This window comes from Silurus meridionalis, chromosome 24 (assembly GCF_014805685.1).
Source record: "Silurus meridionalis isolate SWU-2019-XX chromosome 24, ASM1480568v1, whole genome shotgun sequence".
In the NCBI taxonomy this organism is placed as follows: domain Eukaryota; kingdom Metazoa; phylum Chordata; class Actinopteri; order Siluriformes; family Siluridae; genus Silurus; species Silurus meridionalis.
In genome coordinates, this window is record NC_060907.1 from 8871362 (window position 1) to 8890382 (window position 19021).

General features: G+C 36.3%; 1 protein-coding gene across 3 annotated transcripts in view; it reads left to right on the forward strand.

The window, feature by feature from the left end:
- The window catches only part of igf2bp2b (insulin-like growth factor 2 mRNA binding protein 2b), a 56146-nt gene that overhangs the window by 28997 nt on the left and 8128 nt on the right, over nt 1-19021 (forward strand). For all 3 annotated transcript variants that reach the window (XM_046837373.1, XM_046837376.1, XM_046837375.1), the window contains 8 exons: nt 1643-1691; nt 4727-4778; nt 7149-7212; nt 8142-8450; nt 12380-12514; nt 13280-13402; nt 13672-13807; nt 16811-16942. In XM_046837373.1, the coding sequence (XP_046693329.1) occupies nt 1643-1691; nt 4727-4778; nt 7149-7212; nt 8142-8450; nt 12380-12514; nt 13280-13402; nt 13672-13807; nt 16811-16942 (1000 nt within the window). The remainder of the gene's footprint in view (nt 1-1642; nt 1692-4726; nt 4779-7148; nt 7213-8141; nt 8451-12379; nt 12515-13279; nt 13403-13671; nt 13808-16810; nt 16943-19021) is intronic.

The following is a 19021-nucleotide window of genomic DNA, read 5'->3' on the forward strand; positions in this document are numbered from 1 at the left end:
CTGAATTCAGTGTGACTCTGACCAGGACCATCTGGCTGCTGAGTTTATTGTAAAACTCCTGTAATTATATTTGTAACTACTTTTTTTAAGCATTTTGTAATGTCCGGCTTAAAGAAAACGGCATTGAAAAACATGTATGAATAAACAAGTGGGAGATTTCTGTCGCATTCAACTCCATTACTTGGCCTCAGTCCCACTGAACACCTTGAACGTCATGATTGATCAATTTGAATGTGCAAGCCAGGACTTCTCAGCCAACATTAGTTCCTGGCCCCAGTAATGCGCTTGTGGATAAATGGGTCAAATCCCTATAGCAACATTATTCACCAAGCAATATGAATGTCATGGTCAGGTGTCTACATACTTTTGTCCATATTATGTAGCAAAAAACTTTGTCTTCACATTTTCCAGCCATATTCTACCAGGCACTGTTTAACTAGAGACACACACAAGAGCATTATCTCATCATAGTCCAGCAGTGTGAACTTGCTTGCTCTGGTGACTTAAACTAGCATGCAAATAATGCTAAAGATGCTAGTTAGATGCGGTTTTGATCATGGTCAATTGGTTCAAAAAGGCTGGAGTAGATCAAAAACACATTTTTGATTATGATTCATTTATAGTGTTTCATGACGTCAACTAAATGTCCCTAGCCAGGAGAGAAGAGCAGAAGAAAATCTGAAATCTTTCAGCTATGTCGATAGTTGTTCAAGGTTGCTTATGAAAATTAGCTTGAGTTAAATCAAGGAATCAGTGAGTTGTTAAAATTGAGATATATTTATTATTTACCTCGTAATATTAAAAGATATTTGATAATATTTTTTGTACTTTTAGACTAACCCAAGCGGTCCGTTTAGCAAAAGTATATATCGATGTGGTATGTTTTATGCTGCGTGACTATTGGTTATAAAAAAGTTACAGTTGTATTTACACAGTTGCAGAGCAGTTGTAGAAGTTCACACTCTTGAAAGTGCGATGTGGAAGGAAAACGATTTCTTTAGATTTTAGCTGAGCAGATCGAAAGGAACCAACGTGTTCATTCGATCAATGCTTGCAGTGAGTGGTTTTGTTTTTAGCAGGTGGCATTAGCACCTGGCTTCTCTCTCTGTAGTCTTAAGGTGATAGAGGAGCAGTAGTTGGCATACGCCTGATCTCATTAAGGTGATGTAGGCTTGTGATCTCGTTACGGTTGATGATGTAATACGCTACAGACGAAGTCCGAGGCCATTTAGGGTCAGCGTGTTGGCACGTAGTCTCTCACTTAGTGGGAGAAAATATTCTCTTTAGTATCAGCCTGCTCTTTTCAGAAATAAACTGCTGTCTTCAGTTTCTCTTTTATAAAACCACAGAAATCAAAGTTTCAGAAAACAAATGTGAAAAGGAATGAGAGTATTTAGTATTTTAACATGGCAACCATGTTTCAGCTATTCCTCTAAGCCTCAGACATACATTGAGACAAAGGGCTTAGTGGTGAATTCAAATAAATAAGAAGAAGTTGTACTCCGTTCCTCTGCTAATTAAATCAAGCTATGAAAAAAAAAAACAGCTATGTTGACATAACACATTGTTCCTGCATGCACTGTTGAAAAAGTCAATATAACATCGAATCCGATCTAATCTATGAACCACTCTCTTTCCGCAGGAGTCGTAAGATTCAGATCCGGAACATTCCCCCTCACCTGCAGTGGGAGGTGAGTCCTGCTGTGTCTCATCAGCATACAAGCTTGATTTCAAAACAAACACACAACCTGAACACACACCTCTGTATTTATGGTTGACATTTTCAGATAAAAAATATCAGTTTGTTAATTGAAATTTTGCACCTAAAACTAGTCAGTATAAAGGCAGTTGTGGAGAATTTAAAAATATGTTAAAATGTGAGGCAGTAGTGTTAGAGTGTTAGTGTTAGTGTAAGGTCTGGAATTTCACTTCTGCTAGTTGTAATAATGTATTTCTAATGTTACAAGACACTGCTGTTTTATTTGCAAAGCAAATCATTTGTAAACAGCACTTCTCTGCACCGATCAAATTCTAGCTTCTATGCTTTTTTATGCTACACTGTTAACGAAGAAGGTATAGATCATTCTATACGTCGACTTTGACATATCTATATCTATAACAATCTATATCTCCTTTCTAAAAAAACATATATGGAGTCTACAGGAACATCTTGCAGATTTTTTCTTCATCGTCAACTCGCATTTAAATTGAGTCTGGATAAAACATTTTCTGTTGGCATGTGCCACAGATTCACAGAGTCTGAACTAGCTGATCGGGATTAGATAGCGATGTGAGACTTGTGGCTCTGAGAGTGCTCACAGCCACAGAGTGAGGATTTCATTTAAATTTGATTTATCTTTAAACTGTGAGAGGAATTCCTTCAGGAACAGGCAGGAGTGGGTTTTAAAGAACAAGTCCGGCACACAATTCATATAAAGTGATATGTATAAAGTGATACCAATGTCAATTCTCTAATGGGCAAAAGGATTAATTGTCTATAACAGCAGCTCTGACAATATCTTTGTGATATTGTCTCTATAGCAACAGCTCATTCACAGGGTCTTGCATGACGAAATGCCCCAAATGAACTAAAGCTAATAAGGGAATATATTTTGTGAAACGGACCCTATTTATGGATGGAGTCTTCATTGTTAGGACTTTGTAACAATTGTTAGGTTTTTCTGCCACGAGAAAATCTTCAGGATAGATTTGCTTTAAAGTCACAGACTGGGCTTTGTTTTTAGGATCAAGATAAAGGAACGACTAGTGACTAATGTATCTGCTGTATACTGTAGCTGCTATATTATAAGTGATAACACGGACTAAATTGTTATATTAATATATTTCTGTAGACCCAATTCCAAAAAATTTGGGACAATGTGTAAAATGTAAATAAAAACAGAATGCAATGCTTTCAATATCTCATAACCCCATCTTTTACTCACAGTAGAACATAGAAAACATATAAAATGTTTAAATTGAGGAAATGTACCATTTTAAGGAAAAAATAAGGTCATTTTGAATCTGATGGCTGCAAAAGTTGGGATGCCGCAACAAAAGTCTGGAAAAAGCAAGTGTTAATAAAATTAAACGTTTGAGAAACATTTTGCAACAAATTACGTTAATTGACAACAGGTCAGTAAGATTATTAGTGTATCTTAACATATAATATCATTAAATGGTTTAAAGGATCTTTAGAAGTCTTAGGGACAAGGGCCAAAATCAACATAGGATGCCCGTGATCTTCAGACCCTCAGGCGGCACTGCATTTAAAACAGTCATGATTCTGTAATGGAAATTACTGCATGACTCATTGACACCTCCAGAAATCATTGTCTTTCAGAAATGCAGGTAGAATCTCTAGCATCCAAAGAAGAAGGCATGCGTGAACATGATCCAGAAATGCAGACATTCTCTCTGGGTCAAAGCTCATTTAAAATGTACTGAGGCAAAGTGAAAAACTGTTTTGTGGTCAGACAAATAGAAATTTTCATTTCTTTTCGGTAAACATGGACTCCACGTTCTTCATACTAAAGAGAAGAGGATATACATACAGGTTTGAGAGCGACAAATTCTACCATCCAGAAAACGTCTTTTTCAGAGAAGACCTTGCGTATTTATACAAGACAATGCTAACTGCATACTACATCTATTACAATAGCGTGAGTTCGTAGTAGAAGAGTCCGGGTCCGGATGCAGTCTAGACCTTTCACCATATGAAAACTATTGGCGCTTTATGAAACGAAAAATACAGCAGAAGACACCCAGAACTGTTGAGCAGCTAGAATCCTGTATCAGACACATATGGGACAATATTCCTCTTCTAACACTTTAGCAACTGGTCTCCCAGATGTATAAAGACAGAAGATGTGATGTTACACAGTGGTAAACATGGCCCTGTCCCAACTCTTTTGAGGCGTGTTGAAGCCATTAAATTCAAAACTACTTTATTTATTTTCTTTAAAATGGTACATTCTCACTTTCAACATTTGACCTTTTTTTTTGTTTTGTTGTGAAAAGAATATGGATTTAAGAGAATTGCAAATCATCGCATTCTGTTTTTATTCACATTTTGCACAGTGTCCCAAGATTTTTGGAATTGTATACTAATATAGAAGAAATTGCTAGCTCAGCGTCTGTGCTTCTGAATCACACCACCCAGTCGTGATAATGTTGCTATAAAATCACACGCCCAAGTGTTATATTTCTAACAATATAAACTTGTGCAAAGTTATCAGGGTTTGCACCTCATGTGTCTCACTCTTTGTCTCACTCCTTCCCCAACTCTCTTTCCCTTTGTAACTCACTTATCAATTGGGCCAAATGCCTGTGTAATCATTCAATTATGTATAATTATTTATATGAATCATCTGTAAGATTCTGTCTGACTGTCTAGCTGTAAATCTATAACTGTGGGTTTTTATATAACTGTCTGGCTGTCTCACTGTCTCGCAACCTAGCTGTCTGTCTGTCTTCCTGTCTGTCTGTGCTAGTCATGCTGTCTAGTAATATTTTCCTGTGTCTGTCTATCTAGCTGCCTGTCTGTCAGCTTTTTTGCCTGTTTGTCTGTCATTCTGTCTATACATCTTGCTAATGTCTGTCTGTTATGTCTAGTGTGTATTTATCTCTTTTTCTACTAGGACTTCAAATTTGTGCGTCTGTGTGTGTGTGTGTGTGTGTGTGAGAGTGTATACATGTTCAACATTATGTTTTTTTTTCTTTATAGGTTTTACACAGCCTGTTATCACAGTACGGCTCGGTAGAAAACATGGAGCAAGGTACAATCACAAAATATTTTGGGTGTGTGAGTGTGTGTGTTTTTGTGTGCATGTCTAGCTGAAGGACTGCAGATAGACTGAAGGAAAACTTGTGCAGATTTGTTGCATTTCTTTAAGTTTATGTTTATTCATGTACTAGCTTTGTGTGTGTGTGTGTGTGTGTGTGTGTGTGTGTGTGTGTGTGTGTGTGTGTGTGTGTGTTTGTATGTGCACTGCTGGGTGGTCTGAATCATGCTGATGTCTGATGTGTGTAAATCATGATAATGCATGATGCCTGCATTGTAGTGTGTGTGTGTGTGTGTGTGTGTGTGTGTGTGTGTGTGTGTGTGTGTGTGTGTTTTTAAGGTAGAAGATGATGGAGTTTTCAAGGAGGTTGTTTGATTATTTTGGCATTGCTTATGGGAGGGTGGCTTATGCATACACACACACACACACACACACACACACACACACACACACACACACACACACACACACGAACACATTCTCTTGGGCATCCTTAATTCAAACAAACCACATTTTACTCATGTAATGGACCTTGAATGATTTTCTCAAAGTTTGACTGTGTGTGTGTGTGTGTGTGTGTGTGTGTGTGTGTGTGTGTGTGTGTGAGTGTGAGTGTTTGTGCGTGCGCGTTAATGTAGACATGGCCTTTTTGTTTTTCAGTCTTAGTGAAGGAGGAGTGACCTTGTTGTCTGTCTATCATAGTGAAGGAGGCATGGCCTCTGTGCGTGTATCAGTCCCAGAGAAGTGGGCGTGGCCGTTGTGTCAGTCACATTGAAGAATGATTACGCATCAAGATGTGCAATTATGTTCAGACTAGGGCTGAAACGATTCCTCGAGTTACTCCAGTAATTCAATAACAAAAAAAATGTGTTTAGTCCAATTAACTACACACAGACCATTGTGTTTCCCCATTGACCATTATTACTGATGCACCACCCGCTAAACTCTGCTCTGAAAAGGTGAACACAGAAGAATGGAGAATGAAACAATGGAAGAACAGGGAGAAAACAGTGAGAGGCGATCAGAATATTCATATCAAAGCCCATTTTCGCCACAGTAAAGAAAAATCAGATTTTATTTCTCGCAGTTCCAAGTTCTTTTCTCGCAATTCCTAGTTTGTTTTTAGCCACTCAGCAGTGTCACCCGGGAAGCGTAGCGCCAGAAAGCTTTACACATTGAAAAAGGCTACAGACAATAGACTCACATGGTATCAAACTAAGGCCCTGATCCCTGGAGGAGACGGAACAAGCCAGATAAAGCAGAGGAGCCTCATTCATACACCAACAGCTTCAAGCTTTAGGCCGATAACATGGTTACTGGTGGATGCACCAGAAAAGTTGGCTGTTTATGAGAAATAAAGTCAGAATTGCGAGAAAATATACCCGGAATTGCGAGAAAAAAAGTTGGAATTAGGCAAACCTTTTTTTATGTGGCGGAAACTGTCTTTTATAGATACAGGCCAAAGACAGAAAGTTTCCAAAGTTTGGGAATATTTCAAACTGAAACAAAGAAAACACAGTACAGAGCGTTTCTTTTCTTTTCTTTGAGTAATCTGAAATTTATTTGTATAATTTTTTTATTTATTTTTTTGTATTTGCATTTTGAGGTTATATGGCAATCGAATACACTAAATGGGTTCAGTTTTCACAGATATTCATGTATGAAATTTAAGCAATAAAAGAGAAAGAAAAACTGCATTTTAAGAAACTTGTCTAATTTTCTCTTGTATATTTAGTATTGCTGTTTAATAAAGAAAAAGTACTTCTTATCCGTTTCCTCGATTAACCAATGGAATAATCGGTAGAATAATCGATTACTAAAATAAGTGATATCTACCGCCCTAGTTTATACTGTAACTTGGATTATTTTGAAAATGAGAGAGCTGATCATAGATGCTGGATGACTGAAGATGAGTTGTTTAGCTTTGTTTTTTGTGTGCGTATGTGTGAGCGTGTGCGGGTGCGTGTGTGTGTGTTTTAAGGAAATCTTTTAGACTCTCAGGGGCTTGTGTTGAATGGTCTGTGGTTTTTTGATGTCTGAGAGGTCTGTCTTCATGCGAGTGTGTGTGTGTGTGTGTGTGTGTGTGTGTGTGTGTGAGCGTGTGTGCTTAAAATGGTTCTGATTTAAAGCTTCCTGTCACCATACAACTGTTAGATGCTCAATAAACGGTGTTTGCATGTAGTACAGTGTGTGTGTGTGTGTGTGTGTGTGTGTGTGTGTGTGTGTGTGTGTGAGTGTGAGTGTGTGAGAGAGAGAGAGAGAGAGAGAGAGAGATTCAGACTTTGTGGCTAAATCCTGATATAAAATTGCCCAGAATAACTGAACATTTTTAGCCTGAATGTGTGTATGTGTGTGTCTCTGTAGTGAATGCTGACTCAGACACAGCTGTGGTGAATGTCACATACGCATCAAAAGAGGAAGCTAAAGAGTAAGAGGCCATTCATCCCTCTTTCCATCCTTCCTTCCATCCTTTTGCCTGTTTTTTCCTATTAGTGTATCTGTCCTTCATGCTTTCCATCCCCCCCTTTATCCTACATTTCTTATTATTGGTCCAAAAATACAGAAAAAATAAAAAGGGAAATTATTGGCTTAGCAATAGAATGATATTGATATGCAGCCGGATATTATGTTAGAATACACTTATAATATCATTTTTTTTAAATAGCAGTTACAAACTCAGATTGGATTCAGCAGATTTAATACAGTTGTAAGATTTGTGTATATGATAATGTATTTGATGTATTTGATGATTAACGAAATTAATTTCAGTGTGCATTTTCTAGTCTTAGTGGACATTTAGGGCTTTTTGCAGTTTTTAATGCAAACATCCGACATGATTTCTTTAGCAAACTGTACCATGGTACATATTTTGTGTTATATTTTTGTCATTTCAGACCCCCCTGTGTGTGATGATATACCTCACTAAAAAACACAGCTATATATTTAAAAAGTATTATATATTTGTAATATTTAATAATAATAGAAAGAGGTTATATTGCACCTTTTTGAGATATTTTCTATTTATATTTTGTTGTGTTTTAATTGTAATACAGATCTTGTCTGATATAATGTTTTGTCCCTGACCATTCAATGTGAGATTTGAATATAATGTATATATATATAAATCAATATAAAAAGAAAAATTATAATTTTAGGCATATGTGTAATTAATATTACTACAAATTACTATTTGTAGGGGCAAATCAAAAAAATATATATATTTCATGTCATTGCAACTTTCATTTGCTGTAAGCATCTCATTCTATTTAATGTTAATCAATTTAAAGAACTCATATCAGTGTGAGATCCTGGATTTGTGAGGAAATCATAACTTCTTGAATGTGAAACGTTTGCCAGGGCCATAGAGAAATTGACGGGCCACAGTCTGGATAATCACTCGTTCAGTGTGTCCTACATTCTGGACGTGGAGGGCAGTGGGAACGAGAGTGAAGCTGGACCCCAGGCCCAGCGCGGGGCGTCCCGGGGAGGCAGAGGGGTGCGGGAGTCTGACTCCGCTCACTCTGGGGCCATGGGGGGCCTGCAGGGGTCTCACCACTCACACCACGAGCTCCCGCTGAGACTGCTCGTCCCCACCCAATTTGTGGGAGCCATCATTGGCAAAGAGGGTCTGACCATCAAGAACATCACCAAGCAGAGTCAGTCCAAGTGAGTACAGGTGACACTTTCAACAGGGTCCTAAAGCCTGAACACAGTGTTTATCGCTGTGAAAATATCCATCATTGTAAGAAAATGGGTTGCTATTTATTTAGTTATAAGGATTACAATTTATTTCAAAATGCATTTAAATGTAAAAATACAAACAAATATATGTAAGCATGTCATGTATCAGAAAATGTTGATTTTTCCTGCAGCTGTGAGATCGTTGTTGTACTTCCTTTTAACAGACTATACTTCTTTTCTAACCAAACCACACCGTCGCCTTTCTGTTCAGCTTTGGATATTTTCCCCGAGAGGCCAGGTCCCACTAAAATAACTATATATCACTATATGGGGAAAAGAATTGGGACACCTGACGTTTCCCACCATATGTGGTTCACATTGTTGAAAACCACAACGTTGGAGACACACAATTGTATAGGAGATCTTTCCTTTTTTCCTTTACTTGAACTACTAATCCAAAAGAGTTCCAGCATGACAATACCCCTGTACACAAAGTCATCTACAGGAAGATATGCATTACATGGGTTGGAGTGGAAGGTCTTGAGTGGCACGTTGGAGCGCTTACTGCACCCCAGGCCTCCTCACCTCACCTACATCAGTAACTGACTTTAGAAATGTTCTTGTGGCTGAATGAGCACATCTATTCACAAGCACACTCCAAAATCTCTTGCAACATCTTATTGTAAGAGCAAATGGAGAATAATGTGAAATGTGATGTTCTTTAAGCACATGAATCTTATGGTCAGGTGTCCACTCTTTCTGTCCATATAGTGTAGTTCCCTCTACAACTCAGAGCACGAATACAAGCCTGAATATGATCTTCTACCATGTTGTATTTGTTTATTGTTTTGTTTACGATCTCCTGCCTCTTTTGTCTCGTATTTAGTCCTCCTATTTATATTCCTTGCACACAAATATATTGGTACCCGAAAATCCCCCCATTTTTGGACTGCGTAATAATCACACGTTAACACATATTTGCTTCTGCAATGCGCCAACCTAAAAAGGCTAAAATTATCGTGTCCCATTCAGTATAACGCATACTACGTCAAAACCAAACACTCCTGCTAATAACAGCATCACTCAACCTATAAGCTCAGGTTTACAGCTCTGCTCTGTTCTGCGGCTTTTTCTGATCGAGCATTCAGTGAGAACACACTTAAATGGCTTATGTGCTCAGGGGACAGAAAGACTGAAATTGTTTTGGCTGTAATGGCACAGTCCTGTTATAATCAGGTCTTAGGGAACTATCAGGTGTTTTGTGAATTCTTATAGTATCACTGTGTGTTGATTTTTATGCTCTTTTGTGATGTTTTGCTGAGACGAAAGAAAAACTGTAGGAAAGCCTGTAGTTATATAAGAGAGAACCGAAATGAAGGGCACACTATTTGTATTTAATTTATAATAGATAATACTGAATACTTTCTATAGCGAGAGTCGTAAAATGGATCTGAAGCAATGCACAATAATATGGAATGAAGATCAGTGAATAGAGATGCTATTTTTCAATGCCAATTACTGAACAAATCTGTCTATTTTTTCAGTGCTAAAACAGGGTAACAACATGAATAAAACAAAGTAGCCTTTACAATTAAATTCATTTAAATACATTTCTATCCCATATCCAATACAATAAAAATTACATATTTTTTGGCTAAAATATATTTTAAATATATCTTAAATATATGTTGTATGCTGTGATGCTTAAAAAAAAATATTTTTTTTAATCGAAAATATATTTCATTTAAACCAAAATATATTTCAAAATATATTTTAGGGTCAAGAAAAAACTTTTTTAACCTTACAGTAGAATGAGGATGAAGATCAAAGTATACATTTTATTTTATTTGATATAATATATATATTATATATATCCAAAGTCCAATGCCTTAACCCCTAAGCTATATTATATATAACCACTAAGCTATATTATATATAATATATAAGGCCCTGAACATTCCCCTGCTAAGGTGTAAGTCACTCTGGATAAGGGCGTCTGCCAAATGCCATAAATGTAAATAAAATTAAGCTTTTCTTAAAATGTTTCATTTGAATGTATTTTCTTGGATTGAAATACAGGGTTATTTAAAAAGAATGAACCGATATCATGGCGCATTGCTTCAGTTCTCAAGCATCGTCATGGAATGAGTCAGTGACCATTTGAAAGAGGAGATATCTAAGTGGATTGTGAGTAAAATACTTGTGACTTGGCTGGAGTTTTATTACTTTTCATTGATAAAATTTTGCGTAATGAAATCGGTTCATTCTTTTTGAATAAGCCTGTATATAGAGGACAAAATTTTTTTTTAATGATTTTAAAATATATTTGGGAAAATATACAAATAATCGGCAAAAAGTATTTATAGAAAATATATTTTTGCGAATATATTTCTTAGCCATTTTTTTGTATATTTTAAAATAAATTTCAAAATATATTTGAAAATATATTTTTTGATCGTATGGAATTAGTCGCATATTTATGTCATAAAACACATCAGTCATCATTTGTTAAATCTCATTGAATGACTTTTGTTTCAAGTAAAATCCATATGTCATATTGCTGTGTTTAAAAAAAAACAACGTGTCACTCAAAGAATCACTATCTGTACGCTCACGTATGTAGAGGAGAGAGGAAAACTATGTTTCTATGCTCTGTGATGCAGCATGAAAGAAGGTTTGTCAAAATGTGGTTTGCGTCTGTGAAGGTTGTCGTCATTTATTTCTGGTTTTAAGATTGGAAGAAGAAAATTTATATTTATTAATTATTTTATTAATTACCACACAAAGTGTAGTACTCAAAATCTCACAATACCAAATATGTTCAAAGCCCTACAGTGCACAATATTTCCAATCTAACATTCAAACCAGCTTTTTCATAAGAAGAATGTCCGGAGCCATTTGCACAAATTTAGTTTTCAATTATGAATTTTTAAACGTAGTTATATTATTATTTGTTTGTTATTTTCATCAACAAGAATGCATTGTACAAGGACCTGGCTGGTTTGACTTCAGGTGTCTCGGCTGAACCATGCGCTAGTGTTTTTATTTTTCTTATAAAGGGCCACATATTACTTGATTAAGGTCTATAGGCTGAAAATTAATGTTGCATTATACTACACATTGTATTACAATTAAAGTGGCCAGGGTTCTTTTTATTTATGATTTCATAATATTTAAGATTAAATAGGAAATGTGACTCTAATCTACTTAAATAATGCAGTTTTGCTTTCAAAATTCTAGTTCAGTAAAAGTTACAAATAGTAGTTTGTTTGTAAAATAGAGTTTAAGGCTTAATAAAGCAATACTGTGACCTCTAATGAGAAACTTGAAGCTGGTCCTTATTTTTTTAAAAGGTTTTCCAAATGGCTTTATTATTATTATTTTTTTATTATTATTATTATTTGTTTTGTTTTTCTGTGTTTATATATGGCATGTTGGGCCAAATCAAAGGTCACTACAGGACAACTTTGGCCCATGAGCCCTAGTTTGGGCATTTCTGTTGTGTTAGCTAGAAAAAAAACAATCACTTTTAAATACTTTTAATGGCTTAACATAATTATTAGCATAGATATAGCTTTTTACTAATAAAATGTGTTTTTTTTATTTTTTTTTTACTATTGCCTACTTTCTTGTTATTTTCTGTGGTTTGATATGTTAAATGATTAAGCTGTTCATTATTTACAAACTATCTTAGGTGCTGACAGACTCCTCTAAATGACTACAAATATAGAGGTGACATTTACATTTTGATAGCGTTTCAAGGACCCTCTTTTTTAATAAACACAGTTTTTCATCTCTTGAATCCACTCCAAATCATTCCAACATTGTAGCCTTTGGGATGAAATCGTTCCTTCCATGTTGGTGATTAAACAAAGAATTTGTCTTTAAATACGTCTGTCATTTCTCTGTCTCAGAGTGGACATCCACCGTAAGGAGAACGCAGGAGCTGCGGAGAAACCCATCACCATCCACTCGTCTCCAGAGGGCTGCTCACATGCCTGCAGGATGATCCTGGAAGTCATGGAGAAAGAAGCCAGCGACACCAAGACGTCAGTTTTTACCCCAACGTTTATGATACGGTTTCAATCTAACTTCGGATTTTCAATGTTTTCATTCTCTGGACCTTGGAATTGTGCAATAATTGATGCTGGTTTACTGCCGTGTCAGGCAATTTCTTTTGCTCTGGATTACATTCACACACACATACACACACACACACACACACACACACACACACACACACACACACACACAAAACAAGAAATCAATTACTCCATATTTAACATAAACAGCCTGACATGTGCATGAAATTATTATCCATACTTAATCCCTTTATGATTACAAGTTTCTGACTGGAAGGGGCTTAATCTCTCGCTTTCTTTCTCTCTTCTTGTATCTCTGTTTCTCTCTTTATTCCTATCTTTCTTTCTTTGTCTCTCTCTGTTTTTCTGTCTCTTTTTAGAATTCTCTCTTTATGTTGAGACCTCTCTTCCTTTGTATATTAAATTTGTCACACTCGCTCCTCCTCTCTCAGTCTCTCTCGCGTTCACTCTCTTTCGCTCTCTCCGTCTCTCTCTTTTTTACTTTCTTTTTTTCCTCCCTCTCCCTCTTTGGCTATTTCATTGTTTTTGAAATCCCTAAGCACAAACCAGACAATAACTACCACACAGACATAAGCTTTCTTTCTGAATCATATGTTTGTGCATGTGTGCGTGCATGTGTGTGTGTGTGTGTGTGTGTGTGTGTGTGTGTGTGTGTGTGTGTGTGTGTGTGTGTTACAAAATTGTGACTCTCTCTCTCACACAAACACACAGTGCTGAGGAGGTTCCGTTGAAGATTTTGGCCCATAACAGTCTTGTAGGACGGCTGATCGGTAAAGAAGGCAGGAACCTGAAAAAGATTGAGCAGGACACCGGGACCAAGATCACCATTTCTCCGTATGTACACACTGTAGTGCACACTACACACACTTCAAACCTCTCATACTGCATAAATATCAGCCATTCAATTTGCACTTTTTTTATTATAATTACTACTATTATTATCATTATTATTAATAGTAGTAGTAGTATATTACTAATTCAAGTGGTTTAAAATTCTGTAGCACATGCTTGATACACACCATTGTGCATTTCACTTTACATCAGGTACAGCCCTTCGGTGTATTATTTTTTTATGAATTATTGACCCGTGCTTCCCACTGCAGCCTGCAGGATTTGAACATCTACAACCCAGAGCGTACCATCACAGTAAGAGGAGGGGTGGATGAGTGTTGTAATGCAGAGGTGGAAATCATGAAGAAGCTGCGAGAGGGATACGAGAACGACGTGGCCGCCCTAAACGTGAGCATATCCCAAAATACTCTATTCAAATCAGGAGCAGTACTCGTGCTCCATTCAGACATTTTTACTTTTCACGCTCGGCTCTGAACAGAGACCAGTGAGGAGAAGAAGCAGTTCTAATTGTCTAGTTGCTAGATTAATTTTTGGGTTTGAAAAAAGTACATGTATAGAGCATATTGTTTTTTTTTAAATGTGTTGTTTTTAGTAAACATAAAGCCCAAAGGGCTAGTGATAGTGGTGAGCAAGTCAAAACAGAAGATCGGTGCATCGGCAAAAAAGTTACCGATGTGATGAATCGATTTCAAAAAGTGTGCATTGGATACAAGTTGCCTTTTATAACACGATGCATAGTTTTTTTAGATATTTGCATCTGTAACAACCGATTTATATATATATAATTATTAGTAGATGCGATAAACTTTCATTGTTTGGAAAGTGACCAATAATTTGTGGCCAATATTTAATATGTAGATTGATTTCTCTTCGCTAAACTGTTTATCACAGCACACTGCCCCTACATGAAAATGACACGTCACAACACTATCGAGACTGAGGTGTGTTCTGAGAGTCACATAGAATACAGATTAACATGGCAGAGGTAGAGCTGCATCTTCCCGGATTCGGAATAGGAAAGGGTTTTATTTAAGCCTTTTCTGTTTTTTTGCACTACAAAGGCCTGTTTGTGAAAGGGCCACGTGTTAGAATTCAGAAGACACTGAAGTAAATTTATGATTTGCTGTCTGTCTGAACCAAAGAATTAAACCGGACTATCTGTACCATTTTGAATTGCAAAGCATCACATTTTTTCCATTGCATCGTTTCGTGTTGAATCGCATTGTGCTGAATCGAAATCGGATCACGCTGCATCATAATAGGCGTGAATCGTATCGCATTTCATTGGTAGCTGCTTTATATGTATCTTTAATGTATCATATCGTTGACTATGCATCGAGATGCAAATTGCATCGGCCTCAGTTTTGGGTATGGACATCTCTAATGTGAGTCGGAGCCTAAGAAATGCCAAATCAAGCGAAATATTGGTGACGAGAAATCTTTCACGTGGACAAAGGAACAAATAAATAAACTTATCAAACAGCCAGATCAGGAGACTGCTGTTAATATTCACAGTGGGCTTTTTTTAATTATTGTGAGTGAAATATTACAATCCATACAGACATTTTTATAATATGTAATAAATATCAAAACAATAAAGTCTCGTTTAAAAAAAGAGAAAACATGCTACAAAATGATTTTTTTTTCTGAATCATTTACTAATAAAAATAAAAGGTTCGGCACATAAAAGATTGATATAATATTTTATAACACAATTTGTCACTTTTTCCAATAAATATGAACATTAGGTTAATTATTTGTTTGTTTGCTTGGTTCACTGGTTGGGTGCTTATATATCTTATCGAATTGTTTTTTGCATTTGTTAATTTAGTCAATTTTATTTATTTATTTGGATCTATTGTTTGTTAGTTTCTTTATTCCTTGAGTCTCTGGCTCATTTATTTACGCCTGCATTAGTTCCGTTTATTGCCTGGTTGTAGTTGTCGAATGAAAAGAGTCGTGTGGTAAACGTTAGTGCTGCTGTTTTCTGTCGCACATGGAACTTAGATAGTGGAGATAAATAAAAATGTCTATGCTTCTCTTCTAAGTGTTTTCATTGATTTTTGTTATGAATACCTGCCGTTAAGATGTTTTTGGTTCCTGTTGGTAATTTTTGTATGATTTTATTTTTTGCAGTGGAAACTACCAGGCTAAAGAGGGTTATGGATTTAATAAGTGACTTGTTTGAAGCACTTGATGATTTAGGTTTACAGAATAAAGTGTGTGTATAAAATAAATAGTACAAAGAAAGAAATATATCTTGACAGAAGTATTGGGACACCTGCAGTTCCAGCCATATCAGGTTCTTCCCCAAAATGTTACCACAAAGTTGGAGGCACACAATTGAAAAGTATGTCTTTGGATGTGGTAGCATTACATTTTCCCTACACTTAAACTAGGAGACTCAAACCTGTTCCAGCATGACAATTCCCCTTTACACATAAAGATATGGTTTACATGGGTAAGAGTGGAAGATCTTGAGTGGCCTGCTACAGAGATGTGACCTCAACCCTACTGAATATCATTGGGATACACACTGATTGCACACCAGTTCTCCTCACCCTAGCTACATCACTACCAGACTTATGGGTGAATGAGCACAAATCTCTACAAACACACCCTAAAATCTAGTGGAAAATCTTCCCAGACGAGTGGAGATTATTATAACAGCAAATGGGGACTAAATGTTGACTGGGGATGCTTAAAAAGCGCATATAAATCTTATGGTCAGGTGTCCACAAACATTTGTCCATATAGTGCACATTGAATATAATGTAGGCTTTTATTGTAATGGGATCAGCGATTGTGATTTTAAAAAAAAAGTTTTATGTTGTTTTATGCAACAAAATTATGAGCAGTATTTTATCCAATAACTGGTTTCAGTCAGATTCTAAGTTTTGACATTTCAATATTTCAAATGTGTAAAACAGTCAGTGACATGAGGAGCAATCGTTTTTATATTAGTGGTTTATTTATGTTTTATTGATTTATCCCCATGAGATTCAGAGTTGCACGTGGCCAATGAGGCGTTTAAGGGACTTTTAGTAACATGGCAAACAAATAAAGCCTTTTCCCATCTAAGCTTGTGCCACTAAATTGGATTACCTTTAACAGGACTGAATTCAGCTGGAGTGTTTATTTTTTCAGCTCTTGAAATGAAAGCAAACGGTTGGAGTGGTAAAGCTGCACCACCTTGTGGAGCTCATCAGATATTATGTCTGTCTTAATGCCATGTCCATTTTAAATGTGACTCCTATGACATTAAAAACTCCTGATTTTAATCAGTTTCTTTATTTATATGTTAAAATCTGTAGAAATGTGAATGTTTCTTGGTCTAGGTGATTATTTACTGCCTGATTCTCACCTCTCTCTTTGTTATGGCGTGTGTAGCTGCAAACGGCACTGATTCCTGGGTTGAACCTGAATGCTTTGGGGATTTTCTCACCTGCTATGCCTGTTCTGCCTTCAGCCACTGGGCCACGTGGAGTCACTTCACTTCCTGCCACCTACAACCCCTTAATGGTGAGCATTAAAATAAGCAATGTTTAGTTTAAAAATTTTTGTATTTTAGTGGAAATGTTGTACTGCTTATTGAGTGTAGGCCAATACAAGCCATGGATATGTGCTCATTTTATATGTACAGAGATGCTCTTATTTATTCCGTTTAGGTTTATTAGGATTGCAATGTTGCATTTCTTCCATTGATGAAGGACAACATTTTCTGTCAGAATACTGTCAGTTTTTCAGTAGATGGTTTTGGGTGTTAGAACTATTGCTTTGGGTCCATTGCATCTATGTTTGTACTGCAAGGCTCCCATTTTATCTCACTCAAAGCTCTTTTATTAGATTTAAATCTGGACTGGACAAGCCATTCAACACTAAATTCTCATTGAACTGGTCTGATATGGTGTAGTATCAAATGCAGTTATAAACTTAGACTCAGGCTGTTGCATTCAAACAAAGCTTAAATAAAGGTATTAAAGGGTAAAAGGTGTGCAAAGAAAGCATTCAACACATTATTACACCACCAACCTGAACTGTTGATAGAAGAGGCCATGGATTAATGCTCTTGACTCTGCCATCTGCTTGTCACAGTAGAAATTGAGATCCATCAAATGCGGTGAAGTTTTTCCACAGATTTATTATTTTTTTCCTTTTTTCAAGCAGCGGAAGTGTAATTTACAAATTTTTTGATATTCTCAGTCTGAGATGCTTTTCTGCTCACCATGGTTGTAAAGAGTTATTTGAGTTGCCGTCGCCTTTCTGTCTACTCGAACCAGATTGCTATTTTCTCTAAACTGTGTAAACTTGAGAAACTGTGTGTGAAATTCCCAGGAAATCAGCATTTTCGGAAAAGAATCACCCCAGCCCTTCTGGCACCAGCAACCGTGCCAAGATCAAAGTCACTCAGATCACATGATGGTTGATGTGCACATTTACTCACTCATTGCCACATGATTGGCTAATTAAATAATTGCTTGAATGAGTAGGTGGCTATGAGTGTGTTGTAAATATTGAGTCTAGTCTGCAGTCTTTCAAAAGGCAAGCTTTTCTCAGGTTGCTTTGTGTCCTCACTGTCACGAAAGCTGCCCTGTTTTGTGTTTTTTCCTACCACTCAGTGCATCGTATAAACAACCGCCATTGCCAAACAATTAAAAATTAACCAAATTGCTGTGGTAACATGTAAAATATAATTAACCAGTAAATAAATGACACATAATGACTGATCGATCAATGTATTTTTCACACATGGGCTGGGTTTTTGTTTGAGTTAAGGGTGTTTTACTATTTGAACAATTATATTTGTCATGTTGATGGACAAAGTAATGTAGACAGTGTGATAAGAACAATTGCTTTATGGGTATTCATTTGTTTTACATTTAAATAATGCAGTAATTATGTTACCTTTAAGTAATTCACACCAAATATTACTGGTTCTTCTCTAAGTCCTAAAAATGACAAGTAAACAGCTGTAATGAAAATGATAAAACCTAAACGCATGCCAGGATATTATATAAAATTATTTGTGAAATTTATGCATGGGCCTTATATCAATACTGTAAGATTTACTTACTGTAAGTGTAAGATTTACAAATTTCTATGTTCCGAGATGCTTTTCTGCTCACCGAGTGTGTAAAGAGTGCTTATTAGAGTGACAGTAGACTACCTGTGAGCTCTAACTCGTATAGACATCCTCCTGTATGTTTATGTATTATTTAGCTACATTCTGCTTAGAGGTCGACCGATTCATTGAAATGTTTTCCAATTAATCGGCACCGATAGTTGATTGCTGGAACTATCGGCAAAAATCCATTGATAGTTTTTCCGGCTTCCAAACCACTGTCATTACGAGAGTCAATTACCGATGCCATGTGCTGTTTGTTTTTACACGTGATTGCGCGCTGCACGGAGAGCAGATATATGATATTTATTGTGTATAATTGATTTATTATATAATTATATCAATTAATTGATATATTCATATTTTTTTTATTTAGCACATTTTCATGATTCAGTACTTATTTTTTTATCAAGTTCAGACCTATTTAACATGGAGTGTTGTTTTCGTTTTTTATCCAGTATCTTTATTTTAAAATCGAT